Genomic DNA, 18,790 nt, shown 5'->3' with positions numbered 1-18,790 from the left:
GACACCAGTCGCGTACCGAACCACAAAAAGCATCAAAGAAGGCTCCGTCGGCATGAAAGCTCCTGCTCGTCTATGCGTATAAACACCGGTCACCGTACACTCCAAGCCCGCTCCAAGCTACAGATAAAACGACAAGGGGGAAGGGAAATCGAGGTAGACCAGCGTACTGCAAGTAGGCCTACTCCCAGCTAGAAAATGGCCAAGACCGATCTTAGAAGGAACCAGTTCTTCATACAGCCTTGTCGCCAATGAGCTTGCCGATGCCGTTGTAGACCTGGTTGGTCGAGTCGGGGGCGTAGCGGGGTCCGAGAGAGCCAAGGACGAGGAACATGCCAATGATGACGGCGGCGAAGACCATCAACTTGCGAAGGACGGGGCGGGTGTGGCCAAACTCTTGCCATTTCATGCTGCCCTGGCCGAGGTACTCCTTCAGCTTCTCTCCGCCGAGCTTGTAGTAGACGAGACCGCCAAGCGCGATGGCGTAACCGAAAGCCTGGAGAGGAGAGACGGGGTCCTTGAAAAGGAACATGGACGCAAAGACGAGGAGGATGTCCTTGAGTACACCGGAGAGAGTAAGGACTAGCGAGGAGGTCTTGCCAATCTGAAGATGTGTTAGTGGTAGTTTGTGGAGTGTGTAGAAGGAACGTACCAGGAAAACGACGGAGACGTTGAGCAAGAAAGCGACGGATGCGTTGGCCAGCAGAGTGGTCAGACCAACACGGTCGATGTCAGCCATAGACATCTTGGGGAGCTCAGTGAACATGAGAATGACACCGTTGATGAAGGCGCAAGCAGGGGCGTAGTAGTAGAGGGAGACGAGCGGGTCCATCTTGAAGTCGGCACCGCTGAGAAGGCGCTGAACCATGACCAGACGGACAGCCTCGAAGACGATACCAGCGGCCTGGAAGAGGAAACCGACCATGACGAACTTGATCTCTCCCAACGAGGCAATGACTACACCGATGACGATGAAGGAGACGTTTCCGAGAGTCTTGAGGTTGACAGGCGCAACTCCGAGACTCCAGGTGGTGATGAGGACAGCGACGGGCATAGTAGCCTGCTGAGGTCAGTAGCTGCTACAGGTCCAAATTCGTGGAGAACTCACCTTCAGCATCTGGATGAAGGCCACACTCAGGTACAGATATGCCTGGTTACCGCAGATCAAGCTCATACTGAAGAAGATACCGATGGGGACGATGGCTCGCAGGTATACGCGTCCGGTCATGGGCACCTTTTTCCGGGAGTCGAGGACGGTGGTGAAGCGGGCGAGGATCTGGGTCATGACGGTCGCGAAAACCAAATGCCATGTTGTGAGGAAGATGGGGTAGTCTGCCGGTGTGTTAGAATGCGGAGGTGCGGCGGAGCAGAGTGAACGTACGGAACTTGGCTGTGTCTAAGATGTACTTGTTGAAGACAATTGTGCTGGAACTGAGCGAGATCCATGTTGCAATGTATACTGCAGGATGGAAAGATGGCGCCTCGGGGGCTGGCTTCTGCGCATCTGGGTTGACGGTCGGCAGCACAGGCAGGGCTGTGTCGCGCGAGGCCTCGACCGAGGATCTCATCTTCTCGTCGGACATATTTGCGGGTGGTGGCTAACGAGGGACGGTAAAGGTGTTGAGTGAAGGTCAAAGGAGGTGGTTGCGGCGCTGGGAATGCAAGTTGCAAGGTTGCAGTAGCAGTGGGCTAGCGCTGCTGACTGATGGCGGGTGTTGCGCGTCAAGGGACAAGCGTGGCACAAGCAACACGAAGCAGCTGTAACAGCGCTGGAGCAATGAGGAGATAAAGAGCGACGAGAAGTGTTGAGAGCACTTGTACAGTAAATGTGACGGTACTAATACCTCGACTGCGCTAGGGAAGGGGAGGGGCGGAGCGGGAATCAGCCAGACGACTTCTAGAGCCGGTGCACAGGGGGGGTTCTGGTTTAGGCGTGCTATCACTGGGCAACGGCCGACTATGTACTAGAGCTGATATGAGGCCAGATGAAGATTTGCCAGGAGCCGCGCGGGATTTTGCAAGTGCTCGATGAGGTGAAACTGATCGCCCGTGGAGCCCTGAGTGGACGCGCAATCGACCACAGCGGCGAGGACTCCCATCAATGGCGCCGAAATTTTGAGCCGCCTCTTGCACTTGCTTGTGAAGGTGTGTACGCGTACTGGCACCCTGCAGAGAGGCGCCGAAGACACCGGTCCCACATATATGTAGAAAAGTGACAGCTTCATGCACATCGCGCACTCTCGCTGCTGCCACGCGCAGCGGTTTACATTGCAGGAGCTGTGCCGCGTCGCTGGAGCGCAGGGTGAGGCGCACCGTTAGGGGTATGCAGAGTACTTCGCACACAGGCGTCGTTGCACCGTGGCACTAGCACGACACCAAGTCGATGCGTCGTTGATCTGAGGCTGTAGTCCCCCAGAGATAGAGTCGGTCAAGCTTCACCATGTGCTGCAGCCCGCCAGATTGAGGCTCCACCCGCGGGAACGTGCAGAGGCCATGGTGACACACGCAACTCGAGGCCACGGGCGATGAACATGTTGCACGCTCGAGTGGTGAAGCAGACGGCCGGCACCAATCAAGGCGCCCACGAGCAGCTGTGTCGACCCCGATCGCCGGTCCCCATGGCGGCCTGCCCCTTTTCTCGCCGTTGCAGCGCGGCCGTCTGAAGCCCCCAAGCTCTCCCCAGCCGACTCCTTCGGCGGCTGGCCCTCTGTTACCCTGGACCCACTTAACGCAGCATCGCCTTGGCGTCCTTAGTTTATCGCCAGCTATATTCCTCACCACGCCCCAAACGTCTGGCCTCTGCTCCACACCCTCTCTATAACTACAAGTGCTGCTCGCCCGCAGAGTACATGCTCAACTACGCCCGCCAGACTTTGAAGCGCGTTCCGAGTTTCCAGGAAATACTACAGGGCAAGATGGGATCCGCCAAGGAAGAAATGTATGTTCACCGCCTGCCCACCCACACGGCATCCTTCTGATCACGAGCTGACAATGCCATAGTTCGGTCGACGTGCTCGTTATCGGTGCTGGCCCGACCGGTCTGGGAGCAGCAAAGCGCCTCCACCAGATTGTATGCTCACCACAGAGTCCAAGTGGCGGGGCACATGCTAACAACAACAGGATGGCCCCTCATGGATGATTGTCGACTCCAATGAGACGCCCGGTGGTCTGGCGTCGACCGACGTCACTCCAGAGGGCTTCGTGAGTACCCCCACCGCCAATTGACTGCCCGCCTCTAACATCCTCCCAGCTCTACGACGTTGGTGGCCATGTCATCTTCTCCCACTACAAGTACTTCGACGACTGCATCGACGAGGCCCTCCCCAACGATGACGACTGGTTCACCCACGAGCGTGTGTCGTACGTCCGCTGCAAGCGCAACTGGGTCCCCTACCCATTCCAGAACAACCTGTCCATCTTGGACAAGGACGACCAGGCCAAGTGTGTCGACGGCTTGATTGACGCCGCACTCGAGGCCCGCGTGGCCAACACCAAGCCCAAGGACTTTGACGAGTGGATCATGCGCCAGATGGGTGTCGGCATCGCTGACCTCTTCATGCGACCATACAACTTCAAGGTCTGGGCTGTGCCCACCACCAAGATGCAGTGCCAATGGCTCGGAGAGCGTGTCGCCGCCCCCAACGTCAAGGGTGTCATCAACAACATCATTCACAACAAGACCGCAGGAAACTGGGGCCCCAACGCCACCTTCCGCTTCCCCGCGCGAGACGGTACCGGTGGTATCTGGAAGGCTGTTGCAAAGACACTGCCAGACTCCAAGACAAGATACGGTGACCACGGCAAGGTCAACAAGGTTGATGCCGACGGCCACAAGGTACACCTGAACGACGGCACAGTTGTCAACTACAAGAAGCTCGTCAACACCATGGCTGTCGATCAGCTCGTCGAGTTCATGGGCGACAAGGAGCTCATCGACTTGAGCAAAGGTCTCTTCTACTCCACCACCCACGTCATTGGTGTTGGTCTCCGCGGCGAGCGACCAGAGCGCATTGGCGACAAGTGCTGGCTGTACTTCCCCGAGGATGACTGCCCATTCTACCGCGCCACCATCTTCTCCAACTACTCGCCATACAACCAGCCCCAGAAGGACGTCAAGCTCGCCACTCAGCAGATGGCAGATGGCTCCAAGCCCAGCTCCACTGAGCCCAAGGAGGGCCCATACTGGTCCATCATGTTGGAGGTCTCCGAGTCCAGCATGAAGCCCGTCGATGAGAAGAACATGCTCAAGGACTGCATTCAGGGTCTCATCAACACCGAGATGATCAAGTCGGATGACGAGATCGTCTCCACCTACCACCGCCGCTTCGACCACGGATACCCCACCCCATCCCTCGAGCGTGAGGGCGTTCTCACCAAGCTTCTCCCTGCCCTCCAGGCCAAGGACATCCTGTCTCGTGGCCGCTTCGGCTCATGGCGCTACGAGGTCGGCAATCAGGACCACTCGTTCATGTTGGGTGTAGAGGCCGTCGACCACGTTGTCAACGGTGCTGTTGAGCTTACCCTCAACCACCCCGACTTCGTCAACGGCCGCAAGAACGAGGAGCGTCGTCTCAAGGACGGTGCCCAGATCTTCAGCCAGAGCCCCTTGGCTCTGAGGAACAAGGGTGTTGAGTAAGCGCAGACACATGAAATGTTCGATATGTGTAGTTTCGGGAATGTTTATGGGATACCACGTTTGTTATGAGAAGGGATGGGAAGACATGGAGTCGGCGCATTTGTGCGGAGACTCTAGGTAGATAGTTGCATACAGTTTGCATCTTGAGAAGGTGTTGAGCAAAAATTATACATTTAGACTTGCACTCCAACACATGTTGTCTTTCCACTTCGTGCATTAACTTTTGTCATCGCTTCTCTGAACGCTTTCCTGGCGCATCACCTACATTTCCACGAGACAATACCCTTCGATACCACCAAACATGCGCATTCGCATTCCGATCGATCGATCCCAACAACAACCCACCTCACTCTACATGACTAGCCCTAATCAAACCACGGACATTTACACCGTCACATCGTCATCTCATTTTCCCGCGCACCAAGGTTGCGCGAGTCGGCAGCAATTACATTCGTACACACCAACAAGCGTGAAAGTGGGTAACGACCCCCACCCCAAGTGTACAACGGGCCGATTAGGTACGGCATGCCAACCGAAAGTAATCTGCCCTCGTTACACCACAGCGGCTGCGGTGGAGTACAGTACATGCAATGCTTGGAAGAAGACGCGTACAACATTCGATGACTACGGTTGTACTACGGAGACGATCCGGGATCAAGTGGTAAATGGAGGGGATAGATAGGAATGCGTGACGGGGTGTGCAGAGTTTTTTTCGACCGCGGGCAGGTAGGTAGAGAGTACAGCGGTGGGTATGGGGTAGGTGGAGCGAGGAGGTAGGTGCATGGGGAAGGTGTTTGTAACGTGGCATTCTTGGTGATGTGTGTCTGCGGGTTGCAAGTCGGTGTATTTGGTGGGGTTGTAACGTGCACATACGTTGCGTATATTGGGTGTTGTATTGATCACGTGTTTTTCTTCTGTCGACACACCTGCATGCTCAGTCCGACTCGATCAAGCCTTGCTTGCCCTGAACTTCCTCAATACCTCTCTCTCTTCGTCATTCCGCGCTACACTCTCTTCATCACCAACTGGCAGGCGCTGATGTTTCCACTGCTTGCCTCCAGCGCCGTAATCTGCACTGACCTGCGCATCACCTACAATGATCCATTTGTAAATCGTCAAGCCCTCTAGTCCAACTGGTCCTCTAGAATGGATCTTGTTCGTTGAGATGCCGACTTCGGTACCGAAACCATATCGCTGGCCATCCGCCATGCGCGTGCTGGTGTTCCAGTAAACGGAGGATGAGTCGACGGCTGCGAGGAAGATCTTTGCTGTGATTTCCGAGGTAGTGAGTATGGCATCGGTGTGGTGGGAACCGTGAGCGTTGATGTGGTTGATGGCTTCGTCAACGTTGGTGACTGTCTTGATGGCAAGTATGTAGTCTAGGAACTCGGTGTCGTAGTCTTCTGGTCCGGCTTCTTGGAGAAGCGTAGCGGAGTGCGGGTCTAGTTTGCCTCTGAGGGCGAGGAGCGAGGTATGGTCACAGCGGAGTGATACGCCCTTTTGTAAGAGTGCTTCTGCAACGGTGGGAAGAGTGTTGCTCAAGGCTGCTTCTTCAACAATGAGTTGCTCGAGCGCGTTGCAGCCAGCTGGATAGCTTGTCTTTGCGTCCAAGACTATCTTAGTGGCCTTTTCGGCGGGGTAGTCCGCGCAGAGGTAGGTTGAACATATTCCATCTGCGTGGCCGAGGACGGGGATGGTGGTCGTGTCCTTCACATAGCGGACCAGCTTGTTCCCGCCGCGAGGAATGCAGAGATCGATATATGTATCCTGCTTCAGCAAGTCGGCGATGACATCGTGTGTCTGGACTAGTTGCAGGCAGTCTGATGGGACCGCTGTTGACGTAAGAGCCTTGGAAATGATGGATGCAATGGCCGCGAAGCTGTTGCTGGACTCTCGGCCACCTTTGAGGATAGCTGCGTTTCCAGACTTGATGGCGAGCGCGGATATGTTCGCGATGACTTCAGGTCTAGCTTCGAAGATGATGAGAAGAACGCCAATAGGACATGTTATCCTTGAGAGGACCAAGTCATCATCCAGTAGGGTCTTCGCGGTGGTCTTGTTGATAGGATCCTCCAACTCCTTCACGTCCAGTATCCCCTGCAGCATATCCTCATACTTCCCCGGCTTCCCCAGATCCAGTCTCTTGACCAAACTTGCACTTAGCGTGCCTCCTGCTGCGGCCTTGTTCGCAGCTTCCAGATCCCGCGCATTGGCCGCTAGAACCTCCTCTTTTCCAGTTGCTAGTGCCGCATGGATAGCAGTCAGTGCGGCATTCCGCTCCTCGGTAGACAAGACAGCAAGTTTCCGGGATCCGAGTCTGGCCGCCTGGGCGACCTCGAGCGGCGTGGCGTTGGTGAGAGACATTGTCACTTGGGTTACTTCGTGAGGTGGTGAGACCTCGTAACGTCGATAAATTCTTGATGGACGTGTGACTCAGATTCGCCTGAAAAGGGACAAAGTCTTCCACGGTGTTCTCGGAAGGATCGTATGCAGGGTCTTGTGCCGCTGCAGGTGCTATTGGAGACTAGAAGCGGATCGTATGCGGAGTGCGCGTTGTGTCTAAAGATAGGTGCAGGATCTGGTGTTGCGGGGTCTGGATGCTGGATGCGTTGCGCCACTTTTCGACGCCACACCCGAGTTGAGGTCTGGGATACCGCCATGTCGCCTACACCGTGTTTTGCACTGTGCGCAATACCTGTTCACAGTGTAAACTACCACGGACTTTGTTGAGGAGAAGAAATTCGATTGCGTCATATTCGAGATGCATCCCTGCCTGGGCGCGGTGTTGGCAGCTGCGCTCGGCTGAGGCAGGGGTCTTGGTGTGGCTGGGAAACATCGTCTACCAGCCTCCCGGCGTCGCTCAGCCAACCTCGCCCAATTCCACCGAATCCTGTATCGCGACAAGCCCTGGCCCGCTCTGCTAGCCCGCGCGACACCTCATCATGTAGGTCATTGCTCAGAGATGGCTGGTACACTACATATGCTGGCCGGCAGCTGTGTCTGTCACCATTACACACCTCTACCACTGCCTCTCAAGTGCTGAGCGGGTACCCAACCAAACTTGTCTCTTCACTCACACGTGTTACTCGCTAGTACTCGTTTGATATCACAGCACATCTTGGACATCACATCGCATCCCGTCGCTGTTACACAACCACCGGCGCATCCCGTCGGCAACGCTCGCTACCTGCCATCTCCGCCGTCACATCGCACTCAAGATGCGCACCACCATGCGAGCACTCACTGCTCTGGCCTCGGTCGCCCTCATTGCCCCTGCCGCCGCTCAGACATGGTCCAACTGCAACCCCACACTACGAAGCGACTGCCCCCCGGATTCGGCGCTTGGAAGGACTGTCAACATCGATTTCTCATCTGAATCTGAGAGTTTCACACCCCAAGGCAACCCCACATACGGCGACGATGGTGTGTCTTTCACCATAAGACAGTCCGGCGATGCTCCTCAGCTTACTTCGCTGTGGTACATCATGTTCGGAAAGGTGGATATTGAGGTTCAAGCCGCACCAGGTGCGGGTATCGTCAGCAGTTTCGTACTGCAATCCGACACTCTGGACGAAATCGACTGGGAGTGGCTCGGAGCAGACCCCGATGAGGTTCAGAGCAACTACTTCGGCAAGGGACAAACCACAGACTACAACCGTGGTGCTTTCCACGACGACCCGGGCAGCCAGTCAGGCTTCAAGAAGTACACCATCGAATGGACCCCAGAACAGATCGTATGGCAGATTAATGACGTGACTGTCCGCACTCTCGAGCCTGCCAACGCCAACAACCAGTACCCCCAGACCCCCATGCAGATCAAGTTCGGTGCATGGAGCGGTGGTGACTCCGCCAACCCTGCAGGTACCATCTCTTGGGCCCGTGGACCTACCGACTACTCTCAAGGCCCCTTCAGCATGAAGGTCAAGTCTCTCATGGTTCAGGACTACTCCACCGGTACCCAATACGTCTATGGCGATCAATCTGGCACCTCGGGATCTATCAAGTCTGTTGGAGGTACCGTCTTTTCTGGCGGTAACGCTCCCATCGCAGACGCACCCGCCATCACTGCGACTGCCACCGGACAGCCTCTGCCCTTCACTCCTCACCAGACCTCCGACTACACACGTCCCAGCGTCTACCCCTGGATCCCCGACCCGTCGGCGACTCCCACTGCGCAGCCTACGTTTGCGAACTACCCCGGGCTCCCGAGCGGGTGGACCGTTTCGGATTCCGGAAAGGTTGTTCCACCCAGCTCAGCCACTGTCAGTAAGCCTTTTTCGAGCCCCTGTCTACTTTAGTGACGAAATGCTAACAATCACCTGTAGATGTTCCCTCAAGGTTCCTATACCTCATCGCCGCAAGCTTTGCCTACGGGTTCATCCGACAATGGGCCTAAGACAGTCACCGGATACGACGATCGCGGCTTCACCACTATCCGTACGATATACCCTGCCACAACCCCAGCGCCGACTGCCAACGGGCTGGAGAACAATGCTGCCAAGGACGCCGTCCCTGCTGCGCCTGCACAAGGTGCGTCATGGAAGCTAATGGTCTCCTCCATACTTCCATGGGCCATCGTCCTCATCCACATCCCCGGATGCGTCGGCCTCTAGGCGGGCTGGACCAACTTATGGGATACGATGGTCTTCGGTCCAGCGTTCTACACCGTAGGCGTTGGCATCGTCGCGATGATTGCATGTGTCAGGAAATGTTTTACGAAAGGATATGTCGGTTTCAAAGTCTCGATCAAGTTATGGGCTGCACCTTGGCCAGCTGCAACTTGGAAGTTGAGCTACCAGAACAAAGGCTCCAAGGGGAGTAGGAGGGAGTATATAGGTTTTTGGAACTGGCTTCGGCTATTGTTTGGATATTGAATTGCATAGCGTTGGGTTGGGTTAGTTGTTGTATGATATCAGCATCGCATCGCATGGGTGGAGTTTAGATATGGGCTCAGGCTCTTTTGGACGTTAGACTAATGACGACTATGTCGTAATGTAATGAAACACTACATCATAAATTGTTCCATCTCTCTGACTATCTCTTTTGAAGTCGAACGCAGAGAAGCTCGCTCTGTACCAAGTCAGATTTGAGACGAAGAAATCTCCATCACAACATGCAATTCAACTTTGAGAAGGACCCTCGCTAGTTCCCAGGTATCTGCATATAAAAACCTCTTCCTACACCTTCTCTTCTACATGGTCACTTCGGATTTCTATCGACAAAAAACAAAAACCACGTTCTTCGCCGACATGCTCTGTTTCCGTCTCTGAGTGGATATTCAAAAACTATCTACGTGTCACTAATGTCTTTCGCTGTTCCGAAAGACCGTTCGTCGTTGCAAAACTACTATTACCAGTGTCATGTGTTGCCCCAGACCTTTTGCAGCGAGTCTTTCAAAGTCCGGGAAGTTCTGGGAGGACATGATGACTATCCGATGAGCCTTTTGAAATCCCAAGATCAGCAACCTGCCTTGCTCATGTGCGTGGTGTTGGACGCATGCGCTAGTGTGTCCAGGGATCTCTCCTCCTTTACCTATAAAGAGGGCCTCAACCTCATCTTCTCTGCTTCTCCTCACAATAATTGACTCGAATTTCCCATCAAAAACACAACAGAAATCTCCATGATCGGGTCTGTCTTCCGCCTCCAAAACAAAGTTTCTTTCATGCATGTCTCTTCCTGCCGCTTTTTTGTCTTGCTTCTCATCCAAAAGCCAAGTTGGTGAATGCGATGAGCTTCCCTAAGAACCGAGACTGCGGATGCGATGGCACATACATATGCCCCAAAAGACACTGGAATTCCCGCAATGAGCTGCGCGAACCTACAAAAAACCCGAAGTCCATCTTATGATTTTTTTGTGGCCGTGACACACTCGTTAGCACCCACTGCGACTGTGCGACTACGTATAAAAGCTTCCAGTTCGTCAGCTCCTTCACTCCTGAAACCACGCGCTCGTACCATTTAGACCAAAATGAGAAAGCATTCCGCAAATGGGTGGCGCTGTCGTCGGCTCCGAAACCCACGAATGACTGTGCCATGTCTCCTCCTGCCGCTTTCCTGTCTCCCTTCTCATTCTAAAACGAGCAAAAACGAGCTCATGTGCCTTGCATAAGATGGGAAGCTCACTTGTACTGGAAAGCGCAAGATATCATTGCGATGCTGGGTGCGTGGTTCGCGTTTCTTCGCAAACACATGTACCAGGCCATTTTTCTTTTGAGAAGCATGCAATGGTGACCGAAACTATGCATCGAAAACCATCTATGAGCTATGCAAACGCTCGTAGGCTACACACATATAAACGATATGATCTGTCAGATCATGCTTCCCTTCTTTAACTACCTAGGTATCTCCCGATACTCCAATATCCAAAACTCCACACCAAACACGCATGTCTGCGGGTAGTCTGGTTCCAAAAAACATTCGATACGTTTTGCATGTGTTCGTCCCTTTCGCCGAAGTCTCTCCCGCGAGACCTATCAAAGTCCTTCTTTGCAGATTACACTTCGACATCTCGGTTCGTATGAACCTTAAGATAACTTCCAAAAACAAAGAGAACAAGGCTCATGTTTGTTCTTGTTGTGTTTTCCTGGAACGACCAGAAAAGGTTTTGATCATGTACTATGTTGCATGTTGCCCTGTTCCTTGGAGTGAAGGCTATAGTATTCTAGCCAGGTATAAATACCTCTCCTCTACTCCTCAACCTTCTCTTCTTTACTCGCGCCTTCATATTGTCAATTCCAAAACAAAAAATCAACGACGAAATGAGCTGGTCGGCATTTGAACTCCTTCAAAAAGACATAAATCTAAATTATGTTGGGTGTTGTGCGCCTCTTTTCCAGCTTCCAAAACTATCTACCGCCTGCCCGAAACACTCAACCTCGGAGTGTATATTCCTCCAGAAGAATGACGCACAGTGTTCATGTCTCGCTTCGTGTTTTGTGCGTCCATCGATAATGAGTAAACCGCTACGTATCCGTTCGCCGGAAAAAAAAGACAAGGAGAATGTATGTCCTTGTGCCTGGCCTGCGGATCGTAGCATACATGTCTTAGCCTGACTCTACCCGCGATTAGCAGGCGTCTCAGTAAGCGCATGGATATATAAACATCTGTTACTACCGTCTTTCTTCACTTACAAACCTGACCTTGAGGATCTCTCTACAAAAACTAGACGAAGACGTGTTCATGTTCTGTCGAAAAGTTGACGACGATGTGCCATGTTGCTTTCCTGCTTTCTAAAGCTACTTCGTAGGTCCGATGTACTGCTCCTCCCCAAAAGCTGCTTTGATGTATATCTATCCCCCCTGTGCTACCAAAAACCTCGCATCCGGGTTTCCATAGCCCTATCTTTTCGGAATGACCATATCAATCTCTCTTCCTGGGAGAGCTTGCTCACAGAGAGTGAGTGAGTAAATTGATCCATCACGTTTTGAGATACCGAGAAGAGTCAATGGCTCGAGGTGGTTGTAAAAACAAACCCATCGACAAAATATGTCATCTGCGGTTGCAATCATTCGAAGTATCATCCCATGGAAGCCATGTTCGATGTTGTGCACCTCTTCTTCAACCTACAAGAATTTCTTGTCATGGAAGAACAGTCAAAATCCGATTACAAGATAGTACGTCCTGCTAACATTGATGAGATCATGACCAAAATCTTCTGGTCACGAATAAACCAGTGTGAATGCATCCAAAGAAAGTACAGAAACGCAAGACTATGCTTGTTGTCGTTAACTGCGGATAGTGCTGTCAATGTCTTAGCCTGAAGGTACTCATGTCAAACGTCCTTCTTGGTAGCTGCCTCGATATATAAATATTCCTGCAGTCAGCTGCCTTCTTTTCCTCAATCTAATAATTGAATTTACTAAAAGCCTGAGCAGAACAGGTGTATGAGCTCGGCCGGAGAAGTCAGTCCATGCTATTCCTCGTTTCTCCAGAACTCTACCAAGTCTGGTCGATGATTATTTTTCCCTGAACCTACTACCTAGGTACAAATCGTTTCCATGTGCGGACCAGACTGCACTTGCGAAAGGGGTGTGCACGCAGTCATCAGAATTCAATCGCATTCATGAATCGAGAAGATGTGAAGACCAGAAACGCCGAAATGGACTTTTTTGTTTTTGAAAATGCTAGTATACAGAAAGAAGAAGACCACCTCCAGCCTGTTCATGCAGCAAACCCCAATACCATGTCATTACCCTCCCATCCCATCCCAAAGAGGAAGAAAAGGAAGTGCAAAATCAAGATCTCGGCCATGCATATCACGAACTGAAATTATTCCACCATGTACAAACCCGACTCCACCCAAAAGAGTAAACACATCTCCGTTTTGACTTCGACACATCTCTCGGGCGTCATCTCTTGAATCTTCTTGAACCCACGTCTAACCGCCACGGCCGCCGTAGGGCTGGTGCCTGAAGCCACCGCCACCGCGGTGACCTCCACCACGGTAGTTTGCACCCCTAACACCCGCGTTCTTGGGGCCAGTGGGAGCGTTGATGGGAGCCTGACCACCACCAGCAGGGGGCTGGCTAGAGCCCTGGCGAGAGCGGTTGTTCCTAAAGCCGCCGCGGCCACCACCGGGACCGGAAGGAATGTTCGGCTGAGGCGCGTCCTCGTACATGCCGTCCCAGCTCTGAGGGCCGCCCTGGGGGTTACCGAAGCCGGCGGGGCCGGAGAGTTGCTGCTGGCGGCGAGCCTGTTGTTGTTCGTATTTCTGCTGTTCGAAAGCGAGTTGATCTTGAGCGGTGTAAGCTGGGCGTGCACCGGCACTCTGGCCACCTTGAGGGTTCATCATACCCGGACCACCTTGACCACCTGGGCCTCCTCCACCTTGCATCTGTGCCATTTGCATCTGCTGCATTTGCTGCATCTGCATCGGGTTCATACCACCTGGGCCACCCATCATTTGAGGGTTCGGGGAGCCGTTGCCGCGGTTCATACCTTGGTTCATCATCTGCTGTTGCATCTGCTGCATTTGCATCGGGTTCATGCCGCCCATGGCAGCCATGGGGTTGCCGGGCATACCACCACCGGCTTGCTGCTGAGCGAGAGTTTGCTGCATGGACTGGAAATATTGTTGCATTCGCTGCCAGTACTGAGCCATCATGGCAGGAGACATGGCGCTGTTGCCGCCTTGACCTTGCATGTTTCCGCCGCCGTTGTCGTAGTTGTTGCCGCCACCTTGGTTACCGTTACCGCCGTCGTTGAACTTGTTGAACTTGTTGTTGCGACCGAACTTCTTGTTGCCATCGCCGCCATCGTCGTCGCGCATGTTGCCACGGGGCTGAGCGCGCTTGACCTCAATCTGCTTGCCGAGAATCTGGAGAGGTCCGCGTAGGGTGGCATCTACGGCTGCGTCGCCGTCGAAGGTAACGAAACCGAAACCACGGGGTCGACCGGTCTCCTTGTCCATCATGAGTGTGGCATCGACAACGCGACCGAATTGCTTGAAGAAGTTGGTGAAGTCTTCCTCGGTTGCTTCTTGGCTCACACCACCGACGAAAATCTTGCTGGTGCGTTCCTGCTCCTCTCGTGGGATAGCACGCTTGGGGTCAATCTGCATGGTATCAGCTGGCAGCTCGCCGTCGATAGGAGTAGACATACGATTTTACCATCGAGGTAATGCTCCTTGACCATGACGATGTTCACACACTTGGGGTCCTTGAATGTAAGGAAGCCGAATCCTCTCGAGCGTCCGGTAGCAGCATCGCGCATTACGGTGCATTCGCTGACTTCGCCAAATTGTGAGAAGTAACCCTTGAGTGAATCTGTTGTGGGTATTTAGTAAGTCCCTACGTTTGAGCGTATAGTTGTGTAGTAAGACTGGGGTATGCCTTGCTCTACTAATGTGTCATCACGTACCTTCTGTTGTCTCCCAGTTCAGACCGCCAATGAACATTTTACTATGGTAGAAGTTAGCAAGATGTTGCTCCATATCATCAACTCCAGGAAGAGCAGGCGAGATTGATGAGGCGCATCATAGAGCATCCGTAGGTATATAGTTGGGTGGCCTTTGACGTGAAGGCTGGCGTTGGCCGTCGTCATGATGCCGTCGAAACCATATTGGTAAGACTAAAGATGCAGAAAGTCGCAAGTACAGCATCCTCGCATACAGTCCACCGTATCTCCAGTCGTCATTCTTGGCGAGATATAGCAGGACACAATCTCAGTAGATGAGTGATTGGTGTAGGCTGGCGTCGCAGTCTTTGTCGAGTTGATCGCACTGCACCGCTGATTGTTGTTCGCCAGCGGGGCTATCGAAAGTGATTTCGCAAGTTGCAGTGTCGAAAAGTTCGTGTTCCATGGCTTGTCGTGGTTGATTGATGACCGACAGGAACATGTATGTTGGTATCGTGAGGTTCCCTTGCCGCTCGCGAGGAAGAGCGCAGCCGCTGACGAATGGCTAAGCGACACCAACTCCTGCGCCGCATCCGACCCTGGACGTGTCGACTTCGTGGCGTACACCAATCATATCGACCAAGAACGCACTCCACGTACTCATGTCCAAGTTTCGAGGTGCAAAAATAGCCCTTGCAAAGGCACAGTTTGATTCGGATGAAACGTCTGTGTTCTGCTATGAATTCGAGTGTGGAAGTCTCAGACTATCTCACGACTCGGTAGCTATCCTCTGCTTGCGTTGCTGGTACGCGCTATCAAGTACCTAGGTATATATCGACATGAGGCGCTGCCAAAGTTCGGGCAAGCCGCGATAGTCCCTGCGTGAGGCGCGTTGATGGTTGCTCTGAGTATCGCTGAGCGGTTGACTTGTGTCTTCCAGCTTCTTCTAACAACCAACACTGGTGGCCCATTCCGCCATGCATCGAACGCCTCGCCAATGGGCGATATGGACCACAATCTTTCGCAAGGTGTCTAGCTCCTCGACCTTCATCCCAGACTCTGCGCCAATCATGACCCCAGGTGCTTTTGAAGGTAAGACACACACCGTGTCCAAAGCTTGTTCCTTGATTGTACATGCAAAGTGTCATACGAGAGCTGGTATCGCTCATGGTGTCTGATGCTCGAGCAGAATGTCTTATGCGGTCGTTGATGACTTTGGTCCTGGTAACAATATGTCCTCGGCGGATGCCCTTACACGGGGAATATGTGCTCTTTTACCTTGTGATGCGCCTCTGGTAGATTGAAATCATGTTAGACATTGCACGACTTACCCATCTTCTTTCACGTTGATTGGCCCATAGTTGTCATCGTCCATGGGCGCATTGTCGTACGACTGCTCGCCGCCAGCGTTGTAACCGGATTGGTCCATGTGCGAGTCGCCGTCTGCCGCGCCTTGGGCTGGCCATGCGGGCGCGCTATCTTGACCGTTGTTCTGTGCAGTATCCTGAGGAGGCGCGCTTACGGGCTCGGCTGGAGTAGGCTCAGGTTCGGTCTTGGGGGCTGGTGCGGGTGCGGCAGCCGCGGGCTTCTGTGAGGGCTCATCATCGTAGCTGGTGGACCGTTAGCAAGTGTCGCATTACGCGCGCGAAGCTAAGTCGCGCTGGAGATACTGACAGATCGTCGAAGATGTCGTCCTCGTAGTTCTCATCGGCCATGGTGTAGTCTTGAAGAAGAGCTTTCTAAAAGGTATATCGGAAACGAGGGAGGAGCAAGCGCGCGAAAGTAGAGTCGCGATTAGTGGGGCGGGACTGTCGGGTTATTTAAAAGGAAGGGAGGTGATAGAAGGAAGAGTCTGTCGCCGGAGTGAGGAGATGAGAGCAGAGCAATGGGCAGGCGCGCTAGCATCGGGCTTGGCGTGGCAGGCGCGACGGATACATGCACGAGCCCTACGACATACCCAGTACAGCCATGTTGTATAGAATAGCTGTACTATTGATGGTGCGGTGATTCAAGAACAGGCTGTTATCTTGGGGATATCCAGAGTTCTTCATTACGGCACCAAACCCACAGGCTCCTTCGTACTTTCCGGGTCGAGCGATTCGGAGCTCAGGTTCGCAGCGGGGCCGCCTCGAGGCACGGAACAAGCGTTCACATATCCCAACATGGCGTCCAAGAAACAGCAGCAGGTTTGTCCACTCAGTTGTACGCGCAATCTGTGTGTTTGCTAATAAGTTACCAGGAAATGGTCCAGGTCGGTGTGTGCCCATCCAAGTCACAGAGAGCGTCATAGTATCCGGGGTAGCTAACATATCGCTTCCCTGCATACAGACCGATCCTCGTACGTTGCACACTGCAGTCGCATACCCGTTTTGATTGCTGATATTCCATGCGCAGCTCTGGCTCTCCTTTCTGGCGAACGGCGTCCAATTCCGCTTCCTCGCCGCCGCCGAACAAGAAGGTCATCGGCGCATCCTATTCCCATGCCGACATACTCAACTTCAGCTCTTTGTACGTTGCTTTGTATGCTATCAATGGCCTGTAGCTGATAGTCACAGGAGCGTTTCCGGATCCAACTCACGACCTCGAACCCCGCCATCGGCAACCCACAGTCGCGAGTCAAGCGCTGCACCGAGCCGGTCTAGCAAGACCATATCGCCCCGTCCTGCGCGAGCCACTTACAGCTACTTCCTCAATGACACACATCAAGACTGGAACGAGGGGGACGAAGACGATGCCGACAACATGTTTGAGGATGACGAAGACGAGTTTGGGCTCCCGAGCATCGCAAACATGCGGAGGAAGGGCCGGCGGAAACAGCCATCCAAGACGAAGGAAACCGCCGGGCACGTCAGCAGGGAAAGTCTGGGCTCAACGGCGTGGCGTGGTATAGACAGTGGTGATATTGCAGAGGAGCGAGGCATACCCAACTACCCGACCGCAAAGAAGATTGAAGGGAAGATCTTACGGCCGCAGTACCAGGAAATTCTTCGAGATCCCGCAAACTCTCTGCATCTCATTTCGCATCCTAGTCTACCCCCTAACGCCTCAGCGAAGCAGGTCGAAGAGCACTCCGCGCGCACAACAAGGATCAACAAGTTCAAGAGGATACTGCAGGCGAGCACCATATCGCTATCAGACCTTCGCGACTCAGCCTGGTCAGGAGTCCCGTCTGAAGTACGCGCAATGACATGGCAAATCTTGTTGGGCTACCTGCCAACTAGCAGCGAGCGGAGGGTCGCGACACTCGAGCGCAAACGGAAAGAATATCTGGAGGGAGTGCGACAGGCCTTTGAACGAGGTACATCTGGTAGTGCTAGCGCCGTAGCATCTGGAATGGCAGGTGGCGCTGGCTATCCTTCAACAAACCGTGGACGAGGACGTGGCTTGGACGAAGCTATATGGCATCAGATCAGCATTGACGTGCCTCGGACGAACCCCCATCTCGAGCTCTACAGCTACGAAGCGACGCAACGGTCTCTCGAACGAATACTATACGTGTGGGCGATACGGCACCCTGCGTCAGGATATGTCCAGGGCATCAATGACTTGGTGACCCCATTTTGGCAGGTCTTCTTGGGCGCCTATATTTCAGATCCGGATATTGAATTTGGCATGGATCCTGGACAGTTACCAAAGCAAGTTTTGGACGCCGTCGAGGCGGACTCCTTTTGGTGCCTTACCAAACTCCTTGATGGGATTCAAGACAACTACATTGCGCATCAACCAGGGATCCAAAGACAAGTGGCTAGTCTTAGAGATCTCACAACGCGCATCGATGATCAACTGGCGAAGCATCTCCAAAATGAGGGTGTAGAGTTTATACAGTTCAGCTTCCGATGGATGAACTGTCTTCTGATGCGCGAGATATCTGTAAAGAATACGATACGGATGTGGGATACATACCTGGTAAGCTACGTAGCCTTACTCTTAAGTGCATCACTAACATTGTCTAGGCCGAAGAGGATGGGTTTTCGTCATTCCACCTCTACGTATGCGCTGCGTTCCTTGTAAAGTGGTCCGATCAGCTACGAAAGATGGACTTTCAAGAGGTCATGATGTTTCTGCAATCATTGCCAACGCGTCAGTGGACCGAAAAGGACATTGAACTATTGTTAAGTGAAGCCTTCATTTGGCAAAGCCTATTCAAAGGCAGTGGCGCGCATTTGAAGAACACAGGCTCAAGAGGAAGTGGCGTAGGGATGGGACCCGACTTCTGAATCAATTGCTGCAGCACAGTAGGTATTGCAATACCAAAGCACGTACGCAGCGCCTACACGAGTTTTCGTCTAACGAGGTGAATCGAGGAGAGTGAACTCCTGACTA

General features: G+C 53.3%; 5 protein-coding genes across 5 annotated transcripts; 3 read left to right on the top strand and 2 right to left on the bottom strand.

The window, feature by feature from the left end:
* Window positions 1-229: 229 nt before the first annotated feature.
* J4E79_003635 (uncharacterized protein) lies at window positions 230-1,580 on the bottom strand (the record flags this gene model as incomplete). Its single annotated transcript, XM_049352528.1, has 4 exons — window positions 230-601; window positions 650-1,057; window positions 1,106-1,329; window positions 1,379-1,580. The coding sequence occupies 4 exons, from the start codon at window positions 1,578-1,580 to the stop codon at window positions 230-232; spliced, it is 1,206 nt and encodes a 401-aa protein (XP_049212907.1).
* A 1,266-nt stretch (window positions 1,581-2,846) lies between these two features.
* Window positions 2,847-4,633, top strand: J4E79_003634 (uncharacterized protein; the record flags this gene model as incomplete). Its single annotated transcript, XM_049352527.1, has 4 exons — window positions 2,847-2,935; window positions 2,998-3,067; window positions 3,118-3,198; window positions 3,248-4,633. 4 exons carry the CDS (start codon window positions 2,847-2,849, stop codon window positions 4,631-4,633), a joined length of 1,626 nt encoding a protein of 541 aa, XP_049212906.1.
* A 3,218-nt stretch (window positions 4,634-7,851) lies between these two features.
* On the top strand, window positions 7,852-9,246 carry J4E79_003633 (uncharacterized protein; the record flags this gene model as incomplete). Its single annotated transcript, XM_049352526.1, has 2 exons — window positions 7,852-8,895; window positions 8,959-9,246. The coding sequence occupies 2 exons, from the start codon at window positions 7,852-7,854 to the stop codon at window positions 9,244-9,246; spliced, it is 1,332 nt and encodes a 443-aa protein (XP_049212905.1).
* Window positions 9,247-13,010: 3,764 nt separating this feature from the next.
* J4E79_003632 (uncharacterized protein) lies at window positions 13,011-16,182 on the bottom strand (the record flags this gene model as incomplete). Its single annotated transcript, XM_049352525.1, has 5 exons — window positions 13,011-14,186; window positions 14,234-14,397; window positions 14,492-14,532; window positions 15,799-16,077; window positions 16,142-16,182. The coding sequence occupies 5 exons, from the start codon at window positions 16,180-16,182 to the stop codon at window positions 13,011-13,013; spliced, it is 1,701 nt and encodes a 566-aa protein (XP_049212904.1).
* Window positions 16,183-16,629: 447 nt separating this feature from the next.
* J4E79_003631 (uncharacterized protein) lies at window positions 16,630-18,684 on the top strand (the record flags this gene model as incomplete). The annotated part of the gene is made up of 5 exons (XM_049352524.1): window positions 16,630-16,669; window positions 16,796-16,805; window positions 16,862-16,975; window positions 17,023-18,373; window positions 18,421-18,684. 5 exons carry the CDS (start codon window positions 16,630-16,632, stop codon window positions 18,682-18,684), a joined length of 1,779 nt encoding a protein of 592 aa, XP_049212903.1.
* Window positions 18,685-18,790: the final 106 nt, after the last annotated feature.

The sequence above is a fragment of the Alternaria viburni genome, assembly GCF_023758015.1.
Source record: "Alternaria viburni strain BMP 2772 chromosome Unknown scaffold_6, whole genome shotgun sequence".
In the NCBI taxonomy this organism is placed as follows: Eukaryota; Fungi; Ascomycota; class Dothideomycetes; order Pleosporales; family Pleosporaceae; genus Alternaria; species Alternaria viburni.
The sequence above is the reverse complement of the archived record's forward strand: the minus strand, read 5'-3'. Positions and strand labels throughout refer to the sequence as shown.